The sequence below is a fragment of the Amphiprion ocellaris genome, chromosome 7 (genome assembly GCF_022539595.1).
Source record: "Amphiprion ocellaris isolate individual 3 ecotype Okinawa chromosome 7, ASM2253959v1, whole genome shotgun sequence".
Classification (NCBI taxonomy): Eukaryota; Metazoa; Chordata; class Actinopteri; family Pomacentridae; genus Amphiprion; species Amphiprion ocellaris.
The window spans coordinates 29,588,946-29,614,231 of NC_072772.1; the positions used below are offsets into that span (position 1 = coordinate 29,588,946).

The window sequence follows — 25,286 nt, forward strand, 5'->3', positions numbered from 1 at the left end:
TGGGAAAAATATCAGAGAGCATAATTAGACACATGCCTTGTTTACAGGGATAATCTCTGCACATTGGTCTACCAGTCAAATGTGTGTTCTGACTTACTGGAGGCTCCTTCGCCGTGTAGTACTAGATGAGACAGAGCTTTGGAGGTAAGGCAAAGGGAAAAACATAGCCTGGCTGATTCCTGCGTTGCCTTTTGGGGAAACGGGAGGGAAAGCTGATCCCAAAGGATGCTACTGGCAGGAAAGATGAATACATTTGGCACCGGTGCTGACCTGCTATACACAGGATGCTGGTTTTCTTAGCTGCTTCTGTGCTTTTACAGTGAAAATATATAGAAGATGAACCCTACAGTGTATGCTTAAGACATCATCCAGTTCTTTCTTGAAGTATAACATCAAATCATGTGTAAAACAAATTCTGTAAGATTATACAATTACAGGCAGCTGGGATCCATCATCTTTTTACTGAGTCTTCTGACAGTGAGAGTTTGTTGGAGAGTGTAAAACCAAATTAGGGCATTTTGTTTTATGATCACTTACGGGATAACATCCTGTAAATATGTTAAGCTGCCGAATGATTAATCTGTTCTTATCAGAGCAGTTTTGACAGATTGTTGCTGAGATACATTTATGTTGAGATCACTAAGGAAGAAAGCCTAACACGTTTTCAAATTATCCTGAAATATTGAAAGGTTGTTGTCTTGAAATAAAAAAAAACAACAAAAAACTCATCTTAAGGAAATTAAATTTAAAGAGTCGAATCAACACTTTTCCTCTCTGTGGGTCTGTAAGTTCTCCTAATGGCTCCTAGATGCTGTAAAGTTTTAGACTGTCCTAGACAAAAGTTGACGTTTGTGACAGAAACATGGTAAAATTCCATCTGTCCAAAACGCTCATTTTCTAGATGTCACTGTGAGACGCATCTACTGACAGGAGATTGACTGATTAGGAGAGCGACGGCAGTCTGTCTGCTGTTAATATGTATGTCTACAAACCTACCAATTGGAATATGCGCTAAAATGACAGTAAATATACTGTCAGATAGCATCACGTAGCAGTTTATTTAGTTAAGTTAGAACAAATGCACTATAGCCAAAGCGTGTTTTCTTTTTTTATTGCTTTTTTGAAAATATGAATGAAACAGATGTTACATCAGAGCACTCACAGCGCCTCAAAAATGATATTGTACCGTCCAACCCTGACTCCATTTTATCATATACACCCATCTGATGTAAGACTGCTATTCTCATTCTGTCAGTGTACGTTAGTCCAAGTGATGCCAAAGATTTTAGCTCAGTATTATATCTGGATGCATAATATACATACATGCATATTATTATATACATATATAATAATACATGGGATTTAATCAATCAGTTATCTGTTATAGAACATACTACACGCAGACATTATCTTTAAACAGGTGACATCAAGGTAGACACGAGAAAATAAATAGCAATAATGCAAGACTTAAAGTTCCCATATGATGAAAATTAATTTTATGGCATTTTGTATGCCTTGAAAGCTTGAAGGTGTAAATTAAAGCTATGCAACAATGTAGCTTTCCAGCTTCGTGAGCCAGTAAGACTTTTCTTCCAGTTTCTAACACTGAAACTGACGAGACAAGTTTATTCAGTTGCTAGAGCTGCTTCTACTAGCTTTAAATGTTGCAGTCATGAGCAAAACACACCAAATGTGTAAGTGAACACAAGATTCTTCTTGCACTCCCAGCGTCTAAGGAACGGAACTGAACAAAAGCACAAAACAATACACATAAATTATAATGAAGATTTTTTTAAAAATCTGATGTTACTTAAAATAGACTCAAGGACCTCTTGAATTTGTGGGGTTTTCTTGTATTTTTTTTTCAGGTCAAAACTTAAGTTCTACATTCTTCAGGTTAATCTCCATAGTTATTAATACTGCAGGGTCTTGCAGCCTTGTATTTACATTAGTTAGGATAAGCGCCATAATCAGTAGTACCTAAGGGTCTCAGTTGTTGTATTAATTTAGTTAGGTCAAACTCCATTATTACTAATACTGTAGGGTGTTAGCCATATTATGTATTAATCTCAGGTAAAACTGTGTTTTATATCATTTTTGCTGGGTTTAGATCCTTAATGTGTAAATTATTGCAGTAAATCCACAACACAAATAACACGATAGAGTCTTAAGACCAGCTGTGTGTTCGGCTGTAGTTGCATACAAATAAGTGCTCAGGAAAAAAGTAAGAAGCAATAGAAAGCCCTGTTCTCATACACTCATTCATGTCTGTCTGCTCTTGTGTGATCATCTGCTTTTTGTGCTGTCAATCGCTGACACAGAGAGAGTCTTCTTCCTGAAGGGGGCATGGACAGCAGCTGGTCAGCTGTACTTAAAGCTCAGATAATTATACAGCCCATTTAGAAGATGATTATAAACAAGAGTTACACATTCATGGTGAAATGAACCATTTTTGTGGAGTTTTTTTGAGCTAAAAAATATTCTGGGATGATTTGAAACTCAAATTAATGCTGAAAATGGGCACAACATTGGACCTTGAACATACACTTAAGATATTAGTTAAGTGGTCTGTGGACCAGACTATAGCAAGAGATAATAAATGAGTTCCAGTGGTTTCTGTAGCTGACCCTGTGTTCCAATCCCTGTTCACAGAAGCAGCTAAAGACAAAAAAAAAATTCTCATTCACAGACTGATACAATATCACAGAAGTACTTTGTAATACATCACTCACTGATAGCAGCAAAGACTGTTCAGAGATTCTGCTCTAACAACCAGATGAGTCTGAATCCTCTGCTGAGCTCATCAATGGCATTGCCAAGGTAATTGTGCTTAGTAGGAATATTCTGTAGCTCAGATAGTTCAATACTTCACTGTGGTGGGAGGATCCAAGGACGTTTTCAGTGAAAACGAGAAGCCGAAGATGATCTGTCGGATGTTCTCCTTGTTGTCTCAGGTGTAAATGATCTAAGCAAAGAAAGAAACATGTGGGGACTTGGCTTAAAGTGTGATTTGGGCATTTTTCTTTGAACATGTACAGCTATGAGCTTCAAAAGGCCAGACTATGGACATGAACTGAAGCTCCTGTTATTGTGGAGATCGCACCACTTCAGGTGTACCACTGTAGCATTAGTGGCAATAATAGCTTAAATTCAGAAGTAAAGATATTATTTCTTATGTAAAACTGTCGGTGTTCCAGTGGCCATCATTTGATTCAGTCACATAACTTTCCTTAAGCAAACCCTAGAGGAGAAGTCAAATCATTATTTGTGCCTTCTTTTCCAGCAGCTGGTTACATCTTCACATGTATTTTCAATTTTTTGCCCACAGCAACACCAACGTTTAAATCCATTTTTTTCTTTCAGCAAACTGTGTTGGGTGCACCTGCAGCTGATTTAGTGTAAGTTCCAGTGAAGAAAAGGAGCAGAGTGGGGGATTGCAGTTTGTCGAAATATTGGATTCCAACAGTGGTTTTGCAAAAATATTCTCTTTCAGAGTGCTGACTTCACAAATAGGGATTTACCCTCCACTCATTGCCTGGCAAAGTTTTCCTCAGAACTGTTTGAGGTCAGTGTGATGCTGCAGACACTGACAGAAACAGAAACTTTACAGACTCAGGGCTAATATCAAACAAGAATACATTTCTTTCACATCAGGCAGCCATATGTTTGCATCTTAAGAAGGCATTTTTCTTGCTGCACAATTGAAAAGTTTTAGATTCTCATTTGGGTTTTTTTTTTTCTGACACGCATCAGCAGATTCTGAATATAATCAGAAAAAATTTATGATAGCAACCAAGTTATTTGATTGCATTTACATTTATTTATTTATTATTTACAAGCAAAAATGGACATTGACTGTATATGCTTCTTTGAACTTAATGGATGCAGGTTAAATCTGCAGTCACTGCCGGCCAGAGGAACTTGGCATTACTTCAGATTTGTGGAGTTCTTGTGCAGAAATGGACTTGGTAAAAGACTCCAGACTGTCAGCTCATTTCTTAACCTCCATCCTCTCTGCTGGTCCGGTTGCAGGGGTGCTTATCTTCTCGTTCAGCCGTGAATATGCTGCCCTGAAATTGGCTTGGGGAACATGGCACTAAAAATAGGGGGTTGGGTGACATTGATAATCTCAGCTAATGACACGTTAACAGTAGCTCGCTCCACAGGAGAGTGGCGGCTTTATCATGTGCAGCTGTCTAAAGCTGACAGTGTCGGCCTCACACTATCCTGGGCCGCTGCCTTCCGCTGATGAGTGCCACCTGTAATTTGATGTGCGAATGTTTCTCAGTCTGTTTGGAAATGTGTCGTCCGCTGATATATTGCGCCCCCATTATAACTCCCTAAATCCGAGATGAGAAAGGTAATGACTATTCATGAAGAAGTATTTTATTAGCTTTTCTTTTCTCCCTCTTTTCTCCCCGCAGGCCTATGTCAGTGCCAAGCATGAAGAGGACAAGGTCATTGTGTTTGACAGGGCAAATGTGGTCTTTATCTTCAACTTCCACCCCAATAAGAGCTTCCAGGGCTACCGGGTGGGTGTAGAAGTTCCAGGAAAGTATCCTTTTTAGTTCTCATATGTCATGTCACTGCTCATTTTTAAAAAATCTTCAGACACCGGCTTTCCTCTTGTCACACCACAGTGCACACTCGAAGCGCCTCTGAGAGTAATGATGTCCTTGTTAGTTAGTTCTTTACAACTTTGTTACTTTCTGTACAGTGATGTGACTGAACTTGAAGTGTCAGTATTTCAAGCAAGACAGTAAATGTCTATTAAAAGAGAGACTGCAATGAAGAGCTGCGAAATACACGATCCGCACTACGTAGTTGGATTTTTAAAGCTCACAGCGAGAACATGACCTTGTTTTTGGAAGGAGTTTGCCTGCGCAGCGTTGTGGGAGAGTGAGGTAAAGTATGTCAACATCTGCTTGGGACAAACATTAATTTTACACAGTGGATAAATCTTGTCAACTCTGGTTATCTTTTAAATTTTCAAAAAGTCAAAAAATCCACAACACATTCCAGTCAGATCAGCTGTATTTACCAGCTTCATGGAGCTGAGGGTTTGACTGGCAGTAATCTGTGTTCAACAAAAGACAAAAAAAAAACAAAAAACAGCAAAACATTGGTCAGACGTCTCCACTCATATATCCCCTGTGAATTTTACACAGTTGATGGATATGAAAATTTTACAAAAGCTAAAAAAGAATTTCTTAAGGACATGCAAATGAGTGCTTCAGAATACACCAGTGTGTCAATTTTGCCAGCATCAATGTATGTCAGAAAAGTTGCAATTTTATCCCATCAACTCTCAGGAGTAATAAATCCCTCAACTACCTCCTCCGCTTGAAAACTTGTTTACCCTACAGGTGTTAACTAACAACTGTAAAATATCCAAGAATCGGAGTCAGAAATACTTTATTCATTCCCAAGGGGAAATTGCTTACGTTACAGTTGCTCTTATTCAAAGTCATAGAAATATGAAAAGTACGAAATATATAAACTAAAGTAAAAAAATATGTCCTAAGTAGAAACGGTATAAGCAAAAGAGGAAAATGTGCGTTTCATAACAAAATTGTGTAGGTATAAAGTGTAATGAGTCGATTGTTATTTGCACAGACTTGCTACAACATATGAAATTACCAGTGTGTCAGATCTCCAACATTGGGCATACATTTAAAATACTCTTTCAAAAGCATATATTCTGCACGAGTTTAATAATCATCTGTTTATGTGTATGTCAGAAGTAGGTTTACATCCACAGACCTCACCTATAATCTTCACTACTGGCTGTTGTGGAGTTGAAGGCTTGACATCGCTGTAAATACAACTCCCACTTATACATTCATTTTATTACGGCATTGAGAATGACAAAATTCACCTTTAAGAAGATTCTGGACTGAGAAGTGGTTCAGGGATCCAAACACTGTCAGACTTGTTAAAAAGTAAAGGTTACTTGTAAAGACCCACAGCTTTAATAGCAGTGTTCTCTCTCAAGCTGCTACTTTCTGTGATATAATTTTAGCAGTCAGTGTTGAGAGGAATATGAGTCAGTTGTTTATAGTAGTGTTGTTATGGTATTAGAGAGGAATAATAGCAGAGCCCAGTGATTCAGAAAGCATTCTCTTTAGCGGCATTGGCTGTCAGGAATTTAATGAGTCCCACAGTTGTGATTACAGCCGGCTTAATGATCAGGCATGTGAAGGGGGACAGGAAGCTGACAGATTTGTATTTATTATAACGGACATCAATCCCTTATGGGGCCCGGCGTCGCTCACACCGGCGGTTTTCCTGGCTGGGCGGGACGCTGGTTTGCTTTTTCAGCTATGACTTAAACAATGTGGTGGTGGGTCGAAAAGCAGACCAGGTTTGGTAGTTTCCTCTGGATGCCGACAGTTCAAATGCGTATCAGATTGTGATGATTCGAATGGCTGACGAAGAGGGTATTAAACTGGAGTTATTCCACTACATTTGTTTTTTTTTGTTTTGTTTTGTTTAGATGGATAACTGGTTGCCTCTGGCTAATCATTGAAATATTAAAATCATGGAATATCAGAAATGAAAACAGAATCAGAAGAAATTATTATATTAACCACCCAATTCACACATTATCAGCTTATTATCATCATCCCCTTATACAGGTTCCAGTAGGGAACTTCTCCATGTAATCGTCTGTTATGATAATTGAGAAACACAGGGTAACCCTGATAACATAGGAGACCTCTTGAAGTACCTCCCTACAGGCCCATAAGTAGGAGAATAACTAAAGATGATAACATCTGAATCAGTTCCATTGACAAGCAAAATCATTTCAATGTGAATTTTATTGCAGTATTCCTGATTATTACATTATTGCCAATTACATTTTATAGTTATAGTATTGATTATTACAATGGATAAAAATCCCCAAACAGGACATTTTTTTTTGCAGTCATTGTGATATTTAATGTGAATAGTGAGACAAAACAATAATCAAGTTTAATTGCTGATTTAAATACCAATAGAAGAAAGTCTTCATCTTTTAGCATTGTGTGTTAATTGTAAGCTTGTTTGATGTGCAATAATTGTACATTCTGCCTCGTGGTTTTGGCTCTGCCTTGGTGGGGTGAATCTTGGGCAAAGCACTAATAGCCTTGCTGCACGGTGTCTGTAACATCGTTTTTGAGGGTTTATTTTCATTTAGATGGAACCACATCTTTTCCTCCTGGTGCTTCTTTTGATGTTTAAGGAGAGGCCTCAGACACTGGGTGGGTTGAGAGGAAATGCAAATAAATGTGAGGGCAAAGCTCTGGCTGTCATTATACAGAGAGGCGGTAAACACATAAAGGCAAATGTGCTGTGTGTGTGTGAGGAAGGTAAATGTGCCGTGTGTATGAAGAGATGCAGATCCTCCGATGGGAATGTGTGCAGAGGATCCAATTAGGGGGGAAGACAGATGAAAGTGCCACTCAGAGGCAGAGGAGGTAAACAAGACAAGCTCAGAGAGTCCAAAAGTGCTTTTTCATTACACTCAGCTGTCATATACTTAAACTTTATTCTACCTGTGTGAGGGTCAGGGATGTCACAGTGGAACCCCCACACCACTGCTCTATCTGGAAATAATAGCTAGATGCGGCTGACCATGCTGTGCACCGCTGAAAATTGATCCAATATGGGGTGTCATTTCCTTTGGCAATGTGGCAAGCACCATATTATATCAGAGGGTCTCCCTCTCAAGTAAAAAACACCATTAACTTACCTTTTGTTGCCCTTTGTCACATGTTGGATGCCTTCATGTTGCTTAGATGGATCTTCGAGTGTTTTCTCTTCATGCTCCTTCCATAATTCATTTATTATGCAATTAAAAAATAAGCACAACGTTGTTTCGTGGCAGTGCTGTTTGAAGAGGTGTCACTAGTTCTGCATAGCTCCTCAGTGCTTAATTAAAGATAGAAAAATAGTTGTCAATATAGCTGTGGAAGGAATCCACAGTTGCCACAGTGCAGAAGCGTTACAACTAAATAACTGCTGTGGTTTCAGTCTCTGGAATATAATGTAAAACTGCAATCCTGCCGTCTTAACAACTCAACTGCAGTATAGTTATTTCTCAGTACCAGTTAGGTGGATGCTCACTGACTGTTTGGCCTCTTCATATTTTTAGACAGGCTTCTCTGTTGCTTCTCATTGTCCTCTTTTTAATATGTTTTTTTCCCCTCTCTCTCTCTCCATGAGAAGCAGGAGAGACGGTAAAGCCAAGCACCTCACCCAAAAGCGTTGGCCATTAAAATGCAGTCAACGTCAGCTTTTAGACAGGCACTCAAACCATCAGTGTTTTTTATTATTTTTCCCTCTGACTCGTGGTGGACACATTCTTCAGGCAGTGGTCTTTATCTGGCTGGTTAGAGTATTTGAAATCCCAGTTGGATCCCGTCATGAAAGCTGTACCTGTCAGGGCAGATTGGTCTTTGATTTACACTGTGCCAATAGGCAGTTGCAATTGTGTCAGGTCATCATTCTCCTTTTCTGTCTGAGCTGTTCTTGGATTGCCATTTGGAATAATTCAGCTACAAGTGTAGTGACACTAACTAACTGGAATTTAGATCAAAATACACGCTGCTGTGCATAGGTGAAAGCAAGGTACTCTGATGTTATCTGGAATGTTCCAGATAAGGTGTGTGAAAAAGGAAAATATGCATCAGTTTTTGCTAGCACCACCCTCTGCAGCATGCTGTGAGATAAATAAAGATGGACTACTTTTCTTTCCTCTGCCTGGTATTCCATTAAGGTGTTACTTGATCAGATATCATCCACAGACATCGTCATCACTTCAGAGGCTTAATCTGCGATTCCAAATTTTATCAAATGCTGTAGACAAATAGAGGAGCTGCTTTATTTTGGGCATTAAAGGAAAATTCAATTCTCAGGTGTTATTTTTGTAGTTTTGGCCATCGTTTCTCTCGATTATAATAGCATTGTACTCGGTGAAGTAATTCCTGAGTTCTGGAAGCAGCCTGCCGTTATTAACAGTCTGATGAGGCAAGAAGCACAAGCACTGAGATAATCAGACAGGCTGTGAACACGGCAACCATTTGGCCAAATTATGTACAGCTTTATTTGTAGGTAAAATAAACTACGGCCCAATTTGCATCCCATCGCACCCCTTTAGCAGCTAGTGTGTAAATATGGCAGATACGCTGTAAATCAAGCAGTTAGTGGGTTCACAACTAGTAATCTGGAGCTCAGCATGCCCAAAGATGACATAACATGCTTTACTTGTGAACTACATCACTAGGGATATAACGATTATCGGCCTGGCTGATTATCATGGCCGATATTTGGCATTGTTGTGATTATCGGTATTAGTATTTTCATCTACAGATTACTGAAAAATGAAATGATGCGGCCTCCTCTCTCTGTCTGTCGTCAGTCTGTTGACTCAGAAATGTCACTCTGCAAAAACTGAACAAGAAACTCAAGCCGTTGCCACGAACCAAGAAATTAGCTTCTCTCAAAGTGGCTAAGGCTAAGCTAACGGTTAAATTGGAAGGCAGCCATTAATTACACTAAAGCAGTAATTAATAATGCTGTAAGATTTGGACCTTAGTGAGCAATAAAAGTGACAGAACAGTGAAAGATTATGAAAATAGAGAAGAACAGAAGGAGACAAACTGATTAATCTCAGTTGATCCCACACATAAACAGAGAAGAGCGTCCTATTATAATCACTCCTGTTTCTCTTTTACATATTCAGTTATGGCTTATTAATGAAGAAGCCTAGTTATGAATGACAGATGCTGTGCTATCATGTGCTCCTAAAACATTAAATTTGGTGTATATTGGATCCAGATATCGGTTAATGTCCTTTCTTGATTACCAATAATCCGCATCAGTATTGACCTTAAAAAAACCTATATCAGTCAATCCCTATGCATCATTAAAAGTGTTATCGTAGTTTTAATGGGGCACTCAGACTCACATTCCATCAATAAAATCTGTCTTCTAAAACTAATTGAGAAAAGAAATACAGAAATATAGGTAATAATCCTCATTATGCAGGAAAACTCTGCAAAAAAGCTCTGGTAAGTGTAGCACAGTCGGTCAAAGTCACTCCAAAAATTCAGTCTATTAACTGTAATGGATATTTACAACTTGTATTTTATCGCTAATGATCATACATTTTGAGTGGCTTGGCAGCTTGTTTAAAATGTGTCTGGTCATTTGACTGCTCTTGTTTCAAGTTCAACATTGCATGGCTGCAGAGCCCTCTGGAGCCACAATCGTGCACAAATTTCTATCTGCACATTGTTAGTTTGTACATAATAATTATTTCAGAAATCAAAGAATGTTCATCACCATATTAAAGGTCATTCTGGATGCCCTAAAAATGAAACAAAGGAATGAATACAACAAAGTAATAGAGCAAAACTGTCACTGAAAGCCGCTAAAAGGTATGTTTAGGTGTCATGCATGATGATGGATTTTATTTAAAAATATTTATTTCTATTCGTTAGAAATGAATACTCTTTAAAGGTCTGACTTTGCAACAGTTGCTGCTGGTTGGCTTGACCCCTCTCTTATTCTTTTACTAGCAGAAACCACTTCTGCCATTTCTTCCACTTTGATGTAACTTACAACATCTGAACAGAAGCTAAAGTTAACGCTGAAAAGGCTCCGTCCGGTATTTAGAATGCTTACAAGGCCGTGCCACATTCTTCAGATGTGCACACATCTCACTCAGGTCTTGTTTACCCAGGCTGCTATTACTTTCATAAAGCCTGGGGGGAAAAAATGACAAGCTGATGGAGAAACTAAGTGGTGGCTTGGTCTGCAATCGTGGTCATGGCATGATTGTTTTCAGGTCATCAGTGACTCTAATCATCAAGCTTCGGCCTGGAATCGTATCTTTCTGCTCATTGGGCAAAATTGATTGTGTTCTTTAATCTTCCCCTTTATTCACAAAGGCTCTATCGATTACAATACTTTACAGCTGAACTGCAAGCTGTTGTTGCAGCCGTCTGTAACCACTAACAAAGACGTAATCGCTCAAAGCCTCCAACTACCAATTTGTGCTGGTCCTCACTTCCTTGCAGAGAAGTTTGCCAGGGAACTGTGAATTACTGTAACTACGCCTCATTTCCAGCACAGCCTGTGCCACAGACCGACACACGGTGTTCACAGAATCCAGGAAAGATCAGTGTAGCACTTTAAATCAGTTCTGAAACATGATATTGGAATATTTACAGTTACCAAACATTTTGTGTGCACTGTTAGAATTAGTTTATGTAAGGATTTTTATTATTTGCATGAGAAGAAGGAAGCTTTGAAATCACATTGTATAGTTCCCTAGGAGCATTGTAACGCCTGGGAGAGTATTAGCATATTCTTCCAGTAGGTATAGTGAAAACCTCTACGGTAAAATGAGTTTGTTCTGTCAATAAACCGCCGTAGTGGAGGAGGGGATCTTCCTCCTCAGCAGAAACAATGCACAGACCAGAACTTCTTTTTAATCATCACTATCAAAGAAGACAAGCAGGCAGCAAAAGCAGAATTTCCTCAGTTCTAGGGCAGAGTGAGGCAGCGTTTGAGGATCACACTCCAGAATGTCGCCTATGGGAAAATAAGGTGATTATTCAGCCAGCCAATTAGGAGGTTGTTTGCATGTCTGCCCCTCTCTCCTGGTGTTAGTTACTGTACCTATCCGTACAGCCACCGACCCTGGGAGACTAGCACGGACAAGGCTAAAGTTTCCCTGCGGGCACATTTTCAGATAAGAAATATATATATTTATGTACATTCTTGTCAAAGTGCACTTTCTTGCGTTTTAAATCTGGCTTTTAAAGTGTCTCAAACACTTTCTCTGACATTAATAACAGCCTTGTAACTTATGCTGACACCCATCCTTTCTGTTTTTTTGCCACGCAACAGGATGGGAAACCGTGCTTATGTCAAGCAGTTAAGAAAGCAAAAATTTGTCTAAAAGTTTCCCTTGAAAATAGTTTCCGCAGACAGAGTTTGTTGAGCGCTTTCCTTACAATTTACCTGTCACATTACACAGTGTTCTAGATTTCCATTTGAAGAGCATAATTCTTTGTGTAATTGAAGTGATCATGCACTTTCATTAAAAGGTGAACATATTCGCATTCCGTATGCCCTCACTGGGGCATATGGGATGATTTACATATTATGTTTCATGCCGGGTCTTTCCATCTTGAACACACATATTTCATAAGAACCTGATTATAGAGACTGCCATCAGTCAGCTCTTTAATGTGTGAGCATCTTTGTATGGAAACACAGTGGAGAGATTGAACAAAAAGTGACAGAAAGGAGGATAGTGTTAATATTCAATCATCCTCATATAAAGCTGTAACATACAGGTTTCCTATGCATAATTAAAGATATTTACATGTTTGTTTTTTACTATTTAACTTACTGTGTGCAGTAACAGACCGCACTTCTAAACCCTTTTTGTCAGAATCTGTTTGATAACTTTGAATCAGAGTGGACTTTTTTTAATGATTAACAAATAAAGACTCAATGCCAATTATAATACAAAATAGATGTGTTTGGCTGTAATCACATCTAAACATATAGATGCTCTCTGGTAACTTTAAGAGGATGAATGCCTTTGCAGTCATCTATTGTACATTATTCAGATCAGTTTGTAGTGATTTGCTCAATATTTGACATGAATAAGTCTTTTCCCCTTGTCAAGTTGTTAAACAAGAAAATGTGAACAAGTCCTGGAGGAGGAGAGAATAATCTTTATAATCTTTTGTGTGTGTATCTGGTGTCACTCATTTGGATCACTTTTTTGATTAAACTTGTTATTTATGCAGTGAATTAGATAAATTAGACAGACAGGCAGGCTGGATGGTTGGGCCATGGCTGAATCACTTTTCTATTTATGCTAATTTCAGGCAGCATTCTCTTTGTCTGTTTGGGCGCCGCACTGTCACTTCACAGCGCTCTGAGGTGGAGATGCATGCTGATGGATGTGAGGATTTCAATGAGTATAAACCAGCTGAGCGCCGCTAAAACCGAGTCTGCAACGCAAAAGCACTGCTGATAAAACCTTCTCCAGCGCTTTCTCATGTCTTCGATCTCATAAGCCAGTTTCCCACTGCTATTGTGCCTTTACCTCAATCTTTGTCAGATACAAAATCAAGCTGGATTCAGACATGGTTCAGTATGGGGGTCACGGACGGCTGGACCATGGCACAGAGTTCTTCACAGAGGCACAGCCCTTCAACGGCCGCTCCAACTCCATCCTGGTAAATATTTCAACATCACACTTTTGACTCATCAAAGGTCGTCTTTTGTTGAATGTCATTGAGCCATAGATTTCAAGCATGCTTCAATTGTGAATCCAGGGCTGTTGTAGTCGAGTTCTGGTCTCTGGACCACTTTTCTAAGAGCCTGTGCTGTATCGCCGTCCCTTTCTGCATACTAATTCTAGAGGTTGTTGTACATCCACAATGGGGAAGTGACAAAATTAAGCGCACTCAAAAATGTCAGCATGCATACTAAATGATTGTCGAGTGCTGCTGTTGATGGACACTATTGTCCCACAATGCAATGCACATATGTAGGGCTAATGGAGGAGTTGCTCACAGCTGAAAAACATCAAAAGAAGTTGTGGGTGGTGATAAGACAGCTCCAGAAATAATGAAGGATTAAAACTTTGGACAAATATTTTTCTTTCTCTTTGTTGTTTCCAAATTTATTTTGCCTGTAGCATTGCAAGTCACTTGTTCATCATTTCCTATTAGGATAAAAATATATTATAAAACATCCATTTATTTCATTTGTAGTAGCTTCTACAAAAGTATTTTGCATCAATGTAGAGCTGCAATCCTGTGGTCTTCTATTCTGTAGATTTAGGGAGCAGATTTGTTAAACATAAAAAGTGTGGTAGTTTAACATTGCAATCATCGGAGTTACTAGTGTATTTCTGCCCCTCTATTACGCATTGTAAAGTTTAACATAATATATACCTTGGTGGATTAAATACTCATTCCTGTGGGATCATAAGTGGAAGAAAACTGGCGCACAATGTTTTATGTTTATTGCAGCAACCTTTAGAACATGTAAAGTTTCTCTAACATGTATGTATTCAGCTGATATGCATTAATCAGGTGCATGTTTGTGGTTTTACATGAGTATAAGGTTGTAATTTTTTACAAGGACATTTTGTAACCGCTTGCAGCAGATACAAAATGTGATGAAATAGCTGCCAGTGTATTAATGTTTTGTCCTTTTTATTTTCCATGTTTGATTCCACAAATTAGTTTAATTAGCCTGAAATGGAGTTTGTAGCAAGAGGATCTTTTAATACCATTCTAATTAGGTTTAAGTGTGTTGGCATGAAAGAAGGCTGCTTGTTCTGGCAAAAAGCCACCATCTCCCTGGTCTGGGACTCTCAGCTTAACGGCTGCACTATAATTTAGTGTTTTCTTCATTAATGTGATTACCTTTTAATGCAAAATCAAGAAAGTGATCAAATGTGACTATATTTTATTTTTTTAAAAAAGGATTCTTCTATCAGGAGATGGTATCATTGTTTGCGGTCTCCTTAGTGTCAGGTTTTGTTTGTGAATATCATATTTCACATCTTTGCGTTTTGCTCTGGCTGTTATCCTGGAGTCATCGAGCATTATGTGAATGGGATACCTACAGCTCTTTCAGATGCTCCAGCAAACAATGTGCATTATTCATAGCGTTAGAACTTACCTTTTGATGTGCATGCCTCTTAAGCTTGCATGGCGTCATGGAGGGGAGGAAAAGAAATGTATCTGGGAGAAAGAACCGCCAGGCTTCCATCATGAAGACTGCTTAAGGCTAATGTCATGAAATGGGTCTGTCCTTGAAATATAGAGGGAAACACTGATATGCATTTTAAGCAGAGTGCTTGAGGATCTTCCTCATGTTTGCCTCCTTTATTTTTTTTCTTTCTGATGTGATTTTTTTTCTTGATTAAAATGCTGAAAACCAATAAGATGTTTATAAATAAGGTCAGAGATGAATTACTGAGGATCACCACAGATACACAAACACACACACACACACACGGCTGATTGCGTGTGTTGGATCTTATGTTAATGAATCCAATTAATACATGAGGACAATGATGTCCGTGAAGTGGTCTACACAGTTATCATCTCCTTTCTGTGGTTGTTGAGTTTGTTTCGTAAATTAATAAACATCTTGAGGCAGTATCTTTCAGGTTGTACCGGAGTTGACACAGCACCTGATGAGGTGTTTGTTTTTCTGAACTCAACTTGAACCTCCGCAGATCAATACTGAAAGTGTTGCAGTTAATGGATAGAGGATATTACTCTATATTAAGAGTTGGACGGAGCACTTTAATGCATCAAAAATGTGTTTCGCAGAGCTCACACTCCTATTAAGAGCATCAATTCAGCGTTATTTAAGATTCTGTCGACCCCTGTTAAAAAGCCTCTTCCTCTTTCATGCAGACAGTGATCCTCCGTCGTATTAGCTTAGGTTTCATCAGTTGAGGACACAAATTCCACAATCTCTTAAATCTTTTCTAACTCTGATTAATTCAAACACCACTGCTTCACCCATGTCCCTCTCGGCCAAAATGTGAAGTTTAGTTAGCAAGTCATCTGCTAATTTTGGCACCGTGGTGTATTAATGGGGAATAAAAGGAAATGAGAGGAACGGAGTCGGCAAGAAGGGAGGAAGGAGGCAAGTGGCACATACTGCGTCTCCTTTCAAGACTTCTTGGTAGAGATTGCACATTAGAACTGTGGTCTTGCATAAAGATGCTGTTTCTCCTCCTCCTCCTCCTCACACCTACCTGGTTATGACAAGGATAATCAGACAAGATCGTCTGCGGGGGCTGTGAAAGGTGCCCACACCGTCCATGTTTTATTTAACAACTTTTGCTTTCAAAGTCTGCACAAACTTCGTTTCGTCTGTCTTTTTAATGGGTCTGTCAGTTCTCCGGCTTCCTCGTTACTGAGTGATAATAAACTCTCATATCCTCCAAGAGCGCATCACACCTTAGACTGTGGATGCACATAATTGGATGAAGCCAGCAGAGTCGAGAGCGTCGGTTTGGCTGTGGTGAACACCGTGTAACTGTAGTGCCCCGTGTTTACAAATCTGATCGTGGACTCTTGTCATCTGACACCTCTTCAGTCCTTATAGTCGTGTCATTTTAATTGTTAAAAAAAAATAAATCAAAAAAGAAAAATAAAATGCCCCCACCTCTTCAACACAAAGAAACCAAAAATAAGAGCAACATAGAACCTGTTAGGAGCGACACAGATGGTGATCAGAGTATGCAAGAGAATGCTACTAATATGGTTGTAATTACTTAACTGGTTAGACTGAACATTCTCCTTATAGCAAACATGTATGCTGCATGTGTTACACATATCTGGAAAAGAGACTATAAGTGAAAACTTGTGGCTTATTATTAGATAATAAGGCATTTACTTTGATCAGCTTTAGGGCACTCATAAGAATAACCTTTGGATGCCATATTATGGGAGGACAATAATAATGGAGTTGTTATAAGAGGTTCATAAGTTTCTCAGTCTCTACTTGACTTGATTTGTGCGTAAAATAAAACAATCTGCCTTTGTGTTTGTTGCTAATTCAATTCAATTCAATTCAATTTTATTTATATAGCGCCAATTACAGTCAAATTGTCTCGAGACACTTTACAGAACCCATATGCCTGACCCCCAGAGCAAGCCAAAAGGCGACAGTGGCAAGGAAAACACCCTTTTAACAGGGAAAAAAACCTCGAGCAGAACCCAGCTCTAATGTGGGGGGAATTGGCATGTCAGTGTATAGTTCTAAATCAAATTCCAATACTTAGCATTGGCTTGAGGGTATTTAAAGTAACAGCAATTATTAAAAAGATAGTAAAATACAATATATCGAAATACTCCAAACAGCTAATATAATACTGTTACATGAAATAAATTATAATTATAATCAGTCATCATATAGTACTGTGTCAATGCTTTATGCATTTGTTGCATAAAACATTTGTTGGACATTTTAGTCAAATAGAATCAAGATATCTACATGTCACAAAGTAACAGAGCACCTTTCAGATGAAACTTTTTTAGGCACATAACCCCAGTGCATGATTCATCAGTAATATCTAACAGGGGCTATGAACAATAACATAATATGTGGACTGAACCAAACTCAATTACTGAGACTAAAATGTCTGTGCAGGAGGGGATGGAATGGGGTGAGATAAAGCTATACTAAAAAGGCGAGGTTGCTGCGGAAATGACATTTAAAACTCCTGGCAAGAGTCAGCATAGCATTTCCAGATGGGCTGTCCAAGCTCTCCCGCAGAAGCACAAAGAAACAGGCGAGAGTGAGGACCCGAATCCTAGAGCTCAGCCAAGTAAACTGAGTGCAGCAGGCGAAGGACACATTAAGCTGACTTCCCTTCAAAACTGGAACATGTGCAGCACCATCATCAACTCACAACTGGCAACAAGAACTGTGAGATTCTGGTTCACCCAGCTACAGTGCAGAGAAGTCTGGTTAGAAGTGATATTTAGGGAAGACGTGCAGCCAAAAAGCCCTTCCTCTGATATGGAAACAATGCCAAGGAACTCGCTCACCTGTGCACAGAAACACAAGATGTGGGATGCAGAAAAATGGCAAACTGAAATATGTGGCTGTAACAGCAGAAAGCAGTTTGTCCACCGAATGGCTAGAACTGACTGGAATGAGGAGCGCCTGCAGGCAACAGTGAAGGATGGTGAAGGGTCCTAACAGGTTTGGGGCTGCAGTAGAGCAAATGGAGTTGGAGATTTAGTTAGAATTAATCATCACCTTCATGCTTGCATTCTTATCCATCACACAATACAAGCAAGGAGTCATATTCAGAGTTGTCGGGAGCTTTCTTCAGACTAGAGGAATAAAGTCCTGCAGGAGATGTTTTGGGTCCGACAGAGCTCTGATCTCAACCTCATGAAGTCAGTGTGGGATTTCATGAAGAGACAGAAACAACTGAGGGAGTCCACAGAAGAACTGTGGCACATTAAAGTACATAGGAAAAAAAGTGTGCAAGGGAAGCTTGTGAAAATGATGTTGTAAAGTCAAATCGTGCTCACACCAAATATCAAATAATTTTATTTTTGGTGTTTTTCTTTTTGTATGAACTTATCTTAACAAGGTTTATTCGTAAATTCCTAAAACTGCCCTATTTTAAAGTGCTTTAAGTGTTTGATGTGACACATTTACAATGTTGTTTTTTGTGTCATTTTGTTTGATTGTCAAGTGGGGTTTGTTAGTCGTAACAGAAGAATCAGAACTTGGCTTTGTTTAATTTTATGCCTGGTTGTATCAAGAAAGTGCATGTTTGAATTTTAAAAATCAAAAGATATAAAATGCGCTTTTCTCTTTATGTGTTTTTTTTTTTTTTTTTTTAAAAAGCTGAAACTGTCTTCATCTGAGTGAACTGACAGCTTGATATCCTCAGCAGAGTCTGTTACGAGAATCTCATACATCAAGAACTAGATCTACCGCTGGTGAACGATTACAATTTATTCTTTTAGCGAGACAAAAACTTAAATTGTCAGTGACTAAAATTCCCCAAGTGAGGAAACTTATTTTGGGTTCCCCTCCTGTGATACATGTCGCATGTACAGTTTTGTTTGAGTGTTACGATGTCAAAAAATTTAATGCCAAGAAACGCAGATGAGTAATTAGCTGCTTCAAAACCTTTTGATAAACTTCACATGCATCAGAGAGGTTGTCTCCTTTGACAGTTTCACAAAAAGAAATTAAGCTGAAGTGAGGAAGGGAAAGAAAGTGAGAGAAACGTAGCGAGATCGCGACAAATGATCAAAAGGCGTACATTGTCATCAGTGAGATCTAAGGCCTGACGCTGATAAGGAAGTGAGAACTAGCAGAGTAAAACTGTGACAGGATGGAGAAGACCTGTCTTACACTTTTACATGCACAAATAAATCATATGCACATAAACAATATGAATAAATCCATAGTGTTTAAGCTTGCATTTATTAGTAATTGTGAGCATAAATTGAAAGTGCATGAGGCAGATCACATCATCCAGACATCTAATTCTTCTAAAGTGATACTTTCAAGCTTATCTTTTGGGATTGTTTGCAGCATAAATTTTTATGTCAACTTCAGAATGACACTCAACTAGAATTCAGCACAATGAACTAACTTGAACAAAGTTTTTCAATTTTGCAGGGGCTTAATGTTGAAGTTCATTTTGTTACGGTGTGGAATCATTAGTCATGCCAGCTTTGTGAATGATTATTACCCGAAATCTCATAAAAAATATTCAATAAATAAGGAGTTGATATGTGAAGCACTCACACTGATACAACAGCCTTTCAGAAAAGTTTTAGTACAGCGTTCACATCTCCACTGAGAATTATGGCCGACTAAAATAAATCTCAGGTTTCAAACAGAAGCAGACAGAATCCTTTAATAAAGTCTTCAGCTCAGAGTCAGGTTTGTGTTGTTACCCAGTCCGATCCTTGGTTTTGCCTAAAGTACAACCTGCGTGTGCAGAAGTGCTTACAGGGAGTTGATACGTGTTAAGTAAGTAATGGAGCCAAGCAGGAACATGTCTGGAGACTTAAAGTGCACAGATAGTCAGGCAGTACTCTCGCTAGCAGCTGGGGTCTGGAGCCAGAGTGGATGATATATTCCTGCGAAGCACCTCATGAATCCTTTATCAGCGTGTTTGAACATTGATCAGATTGAGTATCAGCCCAAAGGCTGGACTCTGCTCTTCAAGGGAGTACAAAATCTGAATTCTCACATGTGACCATGATACGAGGCAATACAAGAACATCCTTTAGACAAAAGAAGTCAGGAAAAGGACAAACAGCGCTGGCTAACTTTCTCATAGTACACCATTTGACAAACAAACTGTCTTCATTCTCATCTCGTTTTGTTTTGCACTCGTGATATTAGCACTTGGAATAAATTGTTAGATTGCGTTCTGTTGTGCAGAAACTGCTGCTGGATCTGACTGCTAGCACTAAGCTGTTGTCTAGATATGAAATGGTGTTTATGAGCGTCAGTGAAGTGGTAAACACCTACTCCATATGACTAATCAGAAAGCAGCACAGCCTTTGTGGACATACTCAGACAAACACCATCCGATTCTAAACACCAGTATTGTTGTTTGGTGCCTTTTCAAAAACTTGTGCATGACAAAATTTATATCTGACATTATACCTGAGAAATCCATATCACTATTGAATGTCTAGATGTGCGACCTATGGATTGATGATTCATAAGGAAGCCAGAGCTGTAAAGTCAAAAGAGATGAAGATCATCAGGGTGATCAGTGAAGATGTGCCTTATTGTTGAGTAACCATTGAATTTCCAGAACTGACTACTTCCGCTACCAGCCCTGTGTATGTAACGCCGGCTGCTAACTACTAACTGACTGTCTTGCTCACAAAACAAATTTTCTGCTCACGTTATTTTTGCATATTTTATAACAAAATACACTGACTGTACATAGATGCCATATCCAGTCTGAAAATGCCAGACTTTTATGATTCTTTTTGGCTGTTCTACTCAACCAAACATCAGGGAATAAAATTTCATAGGTTACAATATTTTACTCCTCTGAATGGGTTGAACTTGTTGCATCACATGAAGGAGCCCTTTTCTTCGGTTACCATGAACACAACACCAACACTGGCTGTCGATACCTTAAGTGAAGCTATCGGATTTAAAAAAAGAAATCTGCAAGTTGTGATCATTGGTTTGAATTGCGGGTCGACCTACTGCCTTGATAGACATGCATGCATTCGGAGGTGTAGATTTCCTACACCATTATGGTGGCTCTATTGATGGCAGTGAAACATCTATGTGCACATTAGCTGTAAACTAACAGACTACAGATGACAATGGACAAACCCTCTACAGCATCACCTATAGGTGTCTTAAACTGAGTTATGCAAACATCTCTGGGCCGTGGGCTTTGTCCTATGATGTCACTGAAAGCAGCCGTGCCTTTAATTTTGCATAAATTTAAACCTTCAAACAATTTAAGTGGGTTAGTTATAAACAAATGAATCCCCACGTTCTGTTGTCATGAATGGGGAAATTAGCTAAAAAAAAGACCACAACAATTCTTGAACCAGGCTGTAAACATGTTTATTTCTGCTGTGTAGGTTCCACTTTATAACATGGATATTTATGAAAATCTACTTGCATTTTGAGCCAGCCTCAAGTGGCCACTCAAGGAACTGCAGTTTTTGCTTAATTTTTCAGCCCTGGTTTTACCATTTAAAACCAGTAAATGTAATTCTCAGTTTTCACAAATCAGATTTTGAGCTTTTGTGCTGAAACATTTTCAACTTTCACAAGCAGGTGTCAGATTTCAGTTCAGTTGTACTTTTCCACTGACATTTATGTCACCTCTAAAAGTTCTCTGGGCGCAGCTGTGCAAATACAGTTGAATTCATTTTATTTTGGCTTGGCTCGATATACAGAAATGTGACCCTCTGGTCCTGTATCGGCTTAGAAAATGTCTGACTCACGTATGCTATACATACACAAAGGGAAATATCTGACGCCTTTTTAAACTGTGTCTAGTCTGCATTGTACAGGTTGGTCACAGTTATGCATGCATGTGTCTGATGTTGTGAGGCTTAATATGTTAATTAGAATGTCTTCAACTAATTGCTGTGCCAACACTCGAGAGTATCTGCTGTTCTTTGTTCACAGATTCATTTACAATTTGTCACTATTGCTATCTGTTTGGTGGAAATAAAAGCTGTTGACATATTCCAGGTTAGGCACAGTGGTAGATTTGTCTAAACAGGTGCAGTGATTCATTCTGCCTTTCCTTCTCTGTGCGGTGCTTCTGCACGGAGACTCTCCCACTGTGACTGTTTAATTAGTCACCAATGTCTGTGTCAGTGTTTCAGCGCTGGGCTGCTCGACTCCCTCGGTGACAAACTGTTGCCAAAGAAACACATCCACAGTGAGCTCAGATCCACTGATGCCGAGGGGCGGCTTGAAGAGTTCAGGGGGTGATTGAATTGTTTACAGCACTGCCTGCTTTTTTAGTTTTCTGTTGGGAAATATAGCATCATTTATGTCTGCTTGGCTTTTCCTTTGGCATAAATCTGAAATGACTAATGCTACACGGTGGCTCCTTGCCTCCAAATGACACTGTGAATATCAAAAGAATTGATCAAAGACTGTATTAGCTACACCACTCCCAACTAGCATCCTCACTAAGATTTTTGTGCCGTATATAAATAGGAATTCTGACATTTACACACTCTGTTCTTTCTGTTTTTTTTAATTGTTTGATTGGTTTTTTTTGCTCCCTTTCGTGTGCTTCTTTTTCGCTGATGTGTTTTTTTCTTCAGTCCACTGAACTTGGAGATTATTTTTGATCAGCCTATACCCACTGGCAGATAGTATCTTCACAGAATCCTAAATTTACAGTTGATGCATAGCCAATATGTGGAGATGATGAAACATGCAGTTATTGCATTGATTAGAGAGTTCAGAAATGGAAATTAGGGCAAGACTGCTCGTTTGTGGATGGTTCACTTGAATGCGCAAGATATGAATAGAATATAATATTAATGATGTGAATTTTAGACGATTTAAGGCACGGATTAAGAATTTTACAGGACCAACAACACCAGGATGCTTATTCTCCTACAGCCTGAAGCCTAGAATGAAATGCTACCACACAGTTTATGGGCACAAGCTAAGCAGTTTAAGACCTCTCCTCTCTGCTAACATGCTGACTCTAGTGCCACCCAGAGGTCCTGATGAAGCTTCAACTCTGTCACACTTTGATTATACCTCTCTAACCTTGACGGTTGTCTTCGATCAAGGCTGTGGTGTTTGTCTCCTCTTAAGAGCTATTTTTCTGCTCAGATGTGAATAACCGTCTAAATACACCTCCCATCTTCGTCTTCACTGGGGTTTTTTTCTTCCTTCTCCTCTTTGTTTAGCCGTCATGTCGACCTTGATTGCGAGAAGCAACCATGCTTGATCATTAATGCAGCACCAGGTGCCTGCATGTCTCACTTCTAAGAAAAAAAGGATAGACCTGAAGATTCCGTAATCTCCAGAATTGGTGATCTTATTAACATCATTAATCCTGAATTGTCATCTCACTTTTCTCCCCTCTTTCTTCCCTGCCTTTGTCTCTCTTTCTCTTTTTCTCTCAGGTCTACATCCCCTGCAGAACAGCTATTGTCCTGGCCAACGAGGAGATAGATTACTGTTATTAGAGGATGATTGTCTCCACAGAGACCAGGATTGAGAATGGATTCCAAATTCAAACTGAGTGTTAACAATCACCTTCATCTTAAAGTGTCAACCTTGCACACCACCCAAACCTACTTTTTGTCTTCAAGTCTGTTTTTAAATGGGGGAAAAAAAGCATTGTAGGCTTGTGTGCTTTCAAATACCATCTGCAACCTTAGACGCTGTGTAACCCCATTTACTGCAGATTGGTCCATTTGGGAAGCGTCCAACCTAACCAGCAGCTAGATGCTAAAACTCAAAACCCTGCCGAGTCCATCCACCACTAGCCAGCAGCCATTTATAGGCTCTGCTGCATTTGGCATGTCATCTGAAATACATGACCGACGACTGTAGCAGAGTGAAGCAATACAGCCAGTATTCATTTATTCAAACATAATAAATACATAAATAAATAAGTAAAATATGAATATTTCAATATGTGAGATATAATGAGTATATTCTACTTGATTTAATTATTTTGTATTTAAATAGAACTAATATTATAGTGTCAAAGACACAGAGGGATTTACAGTATTACCAGCACTTGAAAATCAAAACGTCCAGGTACTTAATCACTGGAGATCTGCCTTTGTTAATTTGCATTGTGGGACATTGTACATATAAAAATATATTGCAATTTGCACACAGTAATAAACTGGTTTGAATGATTATACTTTTAATGAGTGTCTAAAACAGTTGTGTTGTAATGTTTGAATTTATGCAGCTACTGGGAGCATTTAAGTGGTTATTTATGGCTCAGTTATTAAGCCAGTAATTTGCAGCTAAAGCAGTGATAAAATCACCTAATTTGGATTGTTCACAGTGTGCCGCATTATGCACAAGCAACATTTTAGCTGAATTACACCATTTTCCCCCTCTTTGCATAGAGTAATGCAGTTTTCCCCTGCAGTAGATCACATTAAAATAGTTTGTTGTGAATTTTCCTAAACTCTCCACACTGCAAAATCCTACTACAACACTAAGTTGACACTGATGATCAGCACTTCCTTTTGTGTGGGAGAAGACAGTATTACAGGTATGACTCACAGACTAGACTACTTAAAGACACTGTGATGTATGTGCACCGTGTTCATTAGGTACTGTCGCATTCCCCCTGGGATTATTCCGGAAAAACACCAGAAAGCGCCTAAATTCACACAGAGAACGACATGTGCCTCTTCCAATTAGTTCTGACTTTTGCGACTTTTTTTTGTCTCAACACACACTTGATGATTGAACGTCTCAAAGAGCAGCTGCAACGCTCGTCTTCAGTTCCCTATCGCTGTTATGTGAGAAGCTTATTGATTAGCTAAAATGTGTACGAACCGAGAAATATCACTGATGATAGGTGACTGTGAACTCACTCGATCGCAAAATGTCATAAAATATTATGTTTTGCAAATCACTGTGATAATTGGTCTGCTTCCAGCCTGTGTGTTGTGGGGTTTTTTTTTTGCTGTTGTTGCTTCCATCCTCGTTCTAACAGTCCCTTGTTGCCATATGAATGGGTGTCTTTTGGACATTTTTAAGTATTCTCTGCACGTGTTATCAAAGCAAGCCTGATAGAAGTGAAACAAGACGTGATTCTGGGCATCTCAGATAAAAGCAAATTCCTTGATTTACTGCCACGGATACTGTAATTCTGTGATCCACACCCACTGCATTAGTGCAGATTCTCAGGCATTTAAGCCATGTATTGTAGCATATGGCAGGTTTTGATCTGCCTCCCCTGCAGCTGAAGAAAACGCATTCATATTCAGGACCATTCTTCTGTGTTTAGCCAAAAGTATCAAGAACATGTCATTTATTTTTGTGCAACACCAAAGCGTTCAAAAATGCCTTTCTCCACCTCTCGAAAAGCACAGAGAGGATGCTTACATTTTATGCAACGAGGTGCTGAGACTGAATTGGAGTGTTTAATCATCCCTCATCTGACCCGATGTCATTGTCATTTTTTGGCTGCCAAAATGAATTGTCTGTATTTGTTCTCAAAAGTAAAGCTGATGTCTGATACACTGCAA

At 39.0% G+C, this 25,286-nt stretch overlaps 1 protein-coding gene across 1 annotated transcript in view; it reads left to right on the plus strand.

Moving 5' to 3' along the window:
* Positions 1-25,286, plus strand: part of gbe1b (glucan (1,4-alpha-), branching enzyme 1b) — a 76,137-nt gene extending 50,851 nt beyond the window's left edge. The window contains exons 14-16 of the mRNA XM_055012182.1: positions 4,425-4,555; positions 13,133-13,250; positions 23,187-25,286. Of these exons, the coding sequence (XP_054868157.1) occupies positions 4,425-4,555; positions 13,133-13,250; positions 23,187-23,249 (312 nt within the window). The 3' untranslated portion in view covers positions 23,250-25,286. The remainder of the gene's footprint in view (positions 1-4,424; positions 4,556-13,132; positions 13,251-23,186) is intronic.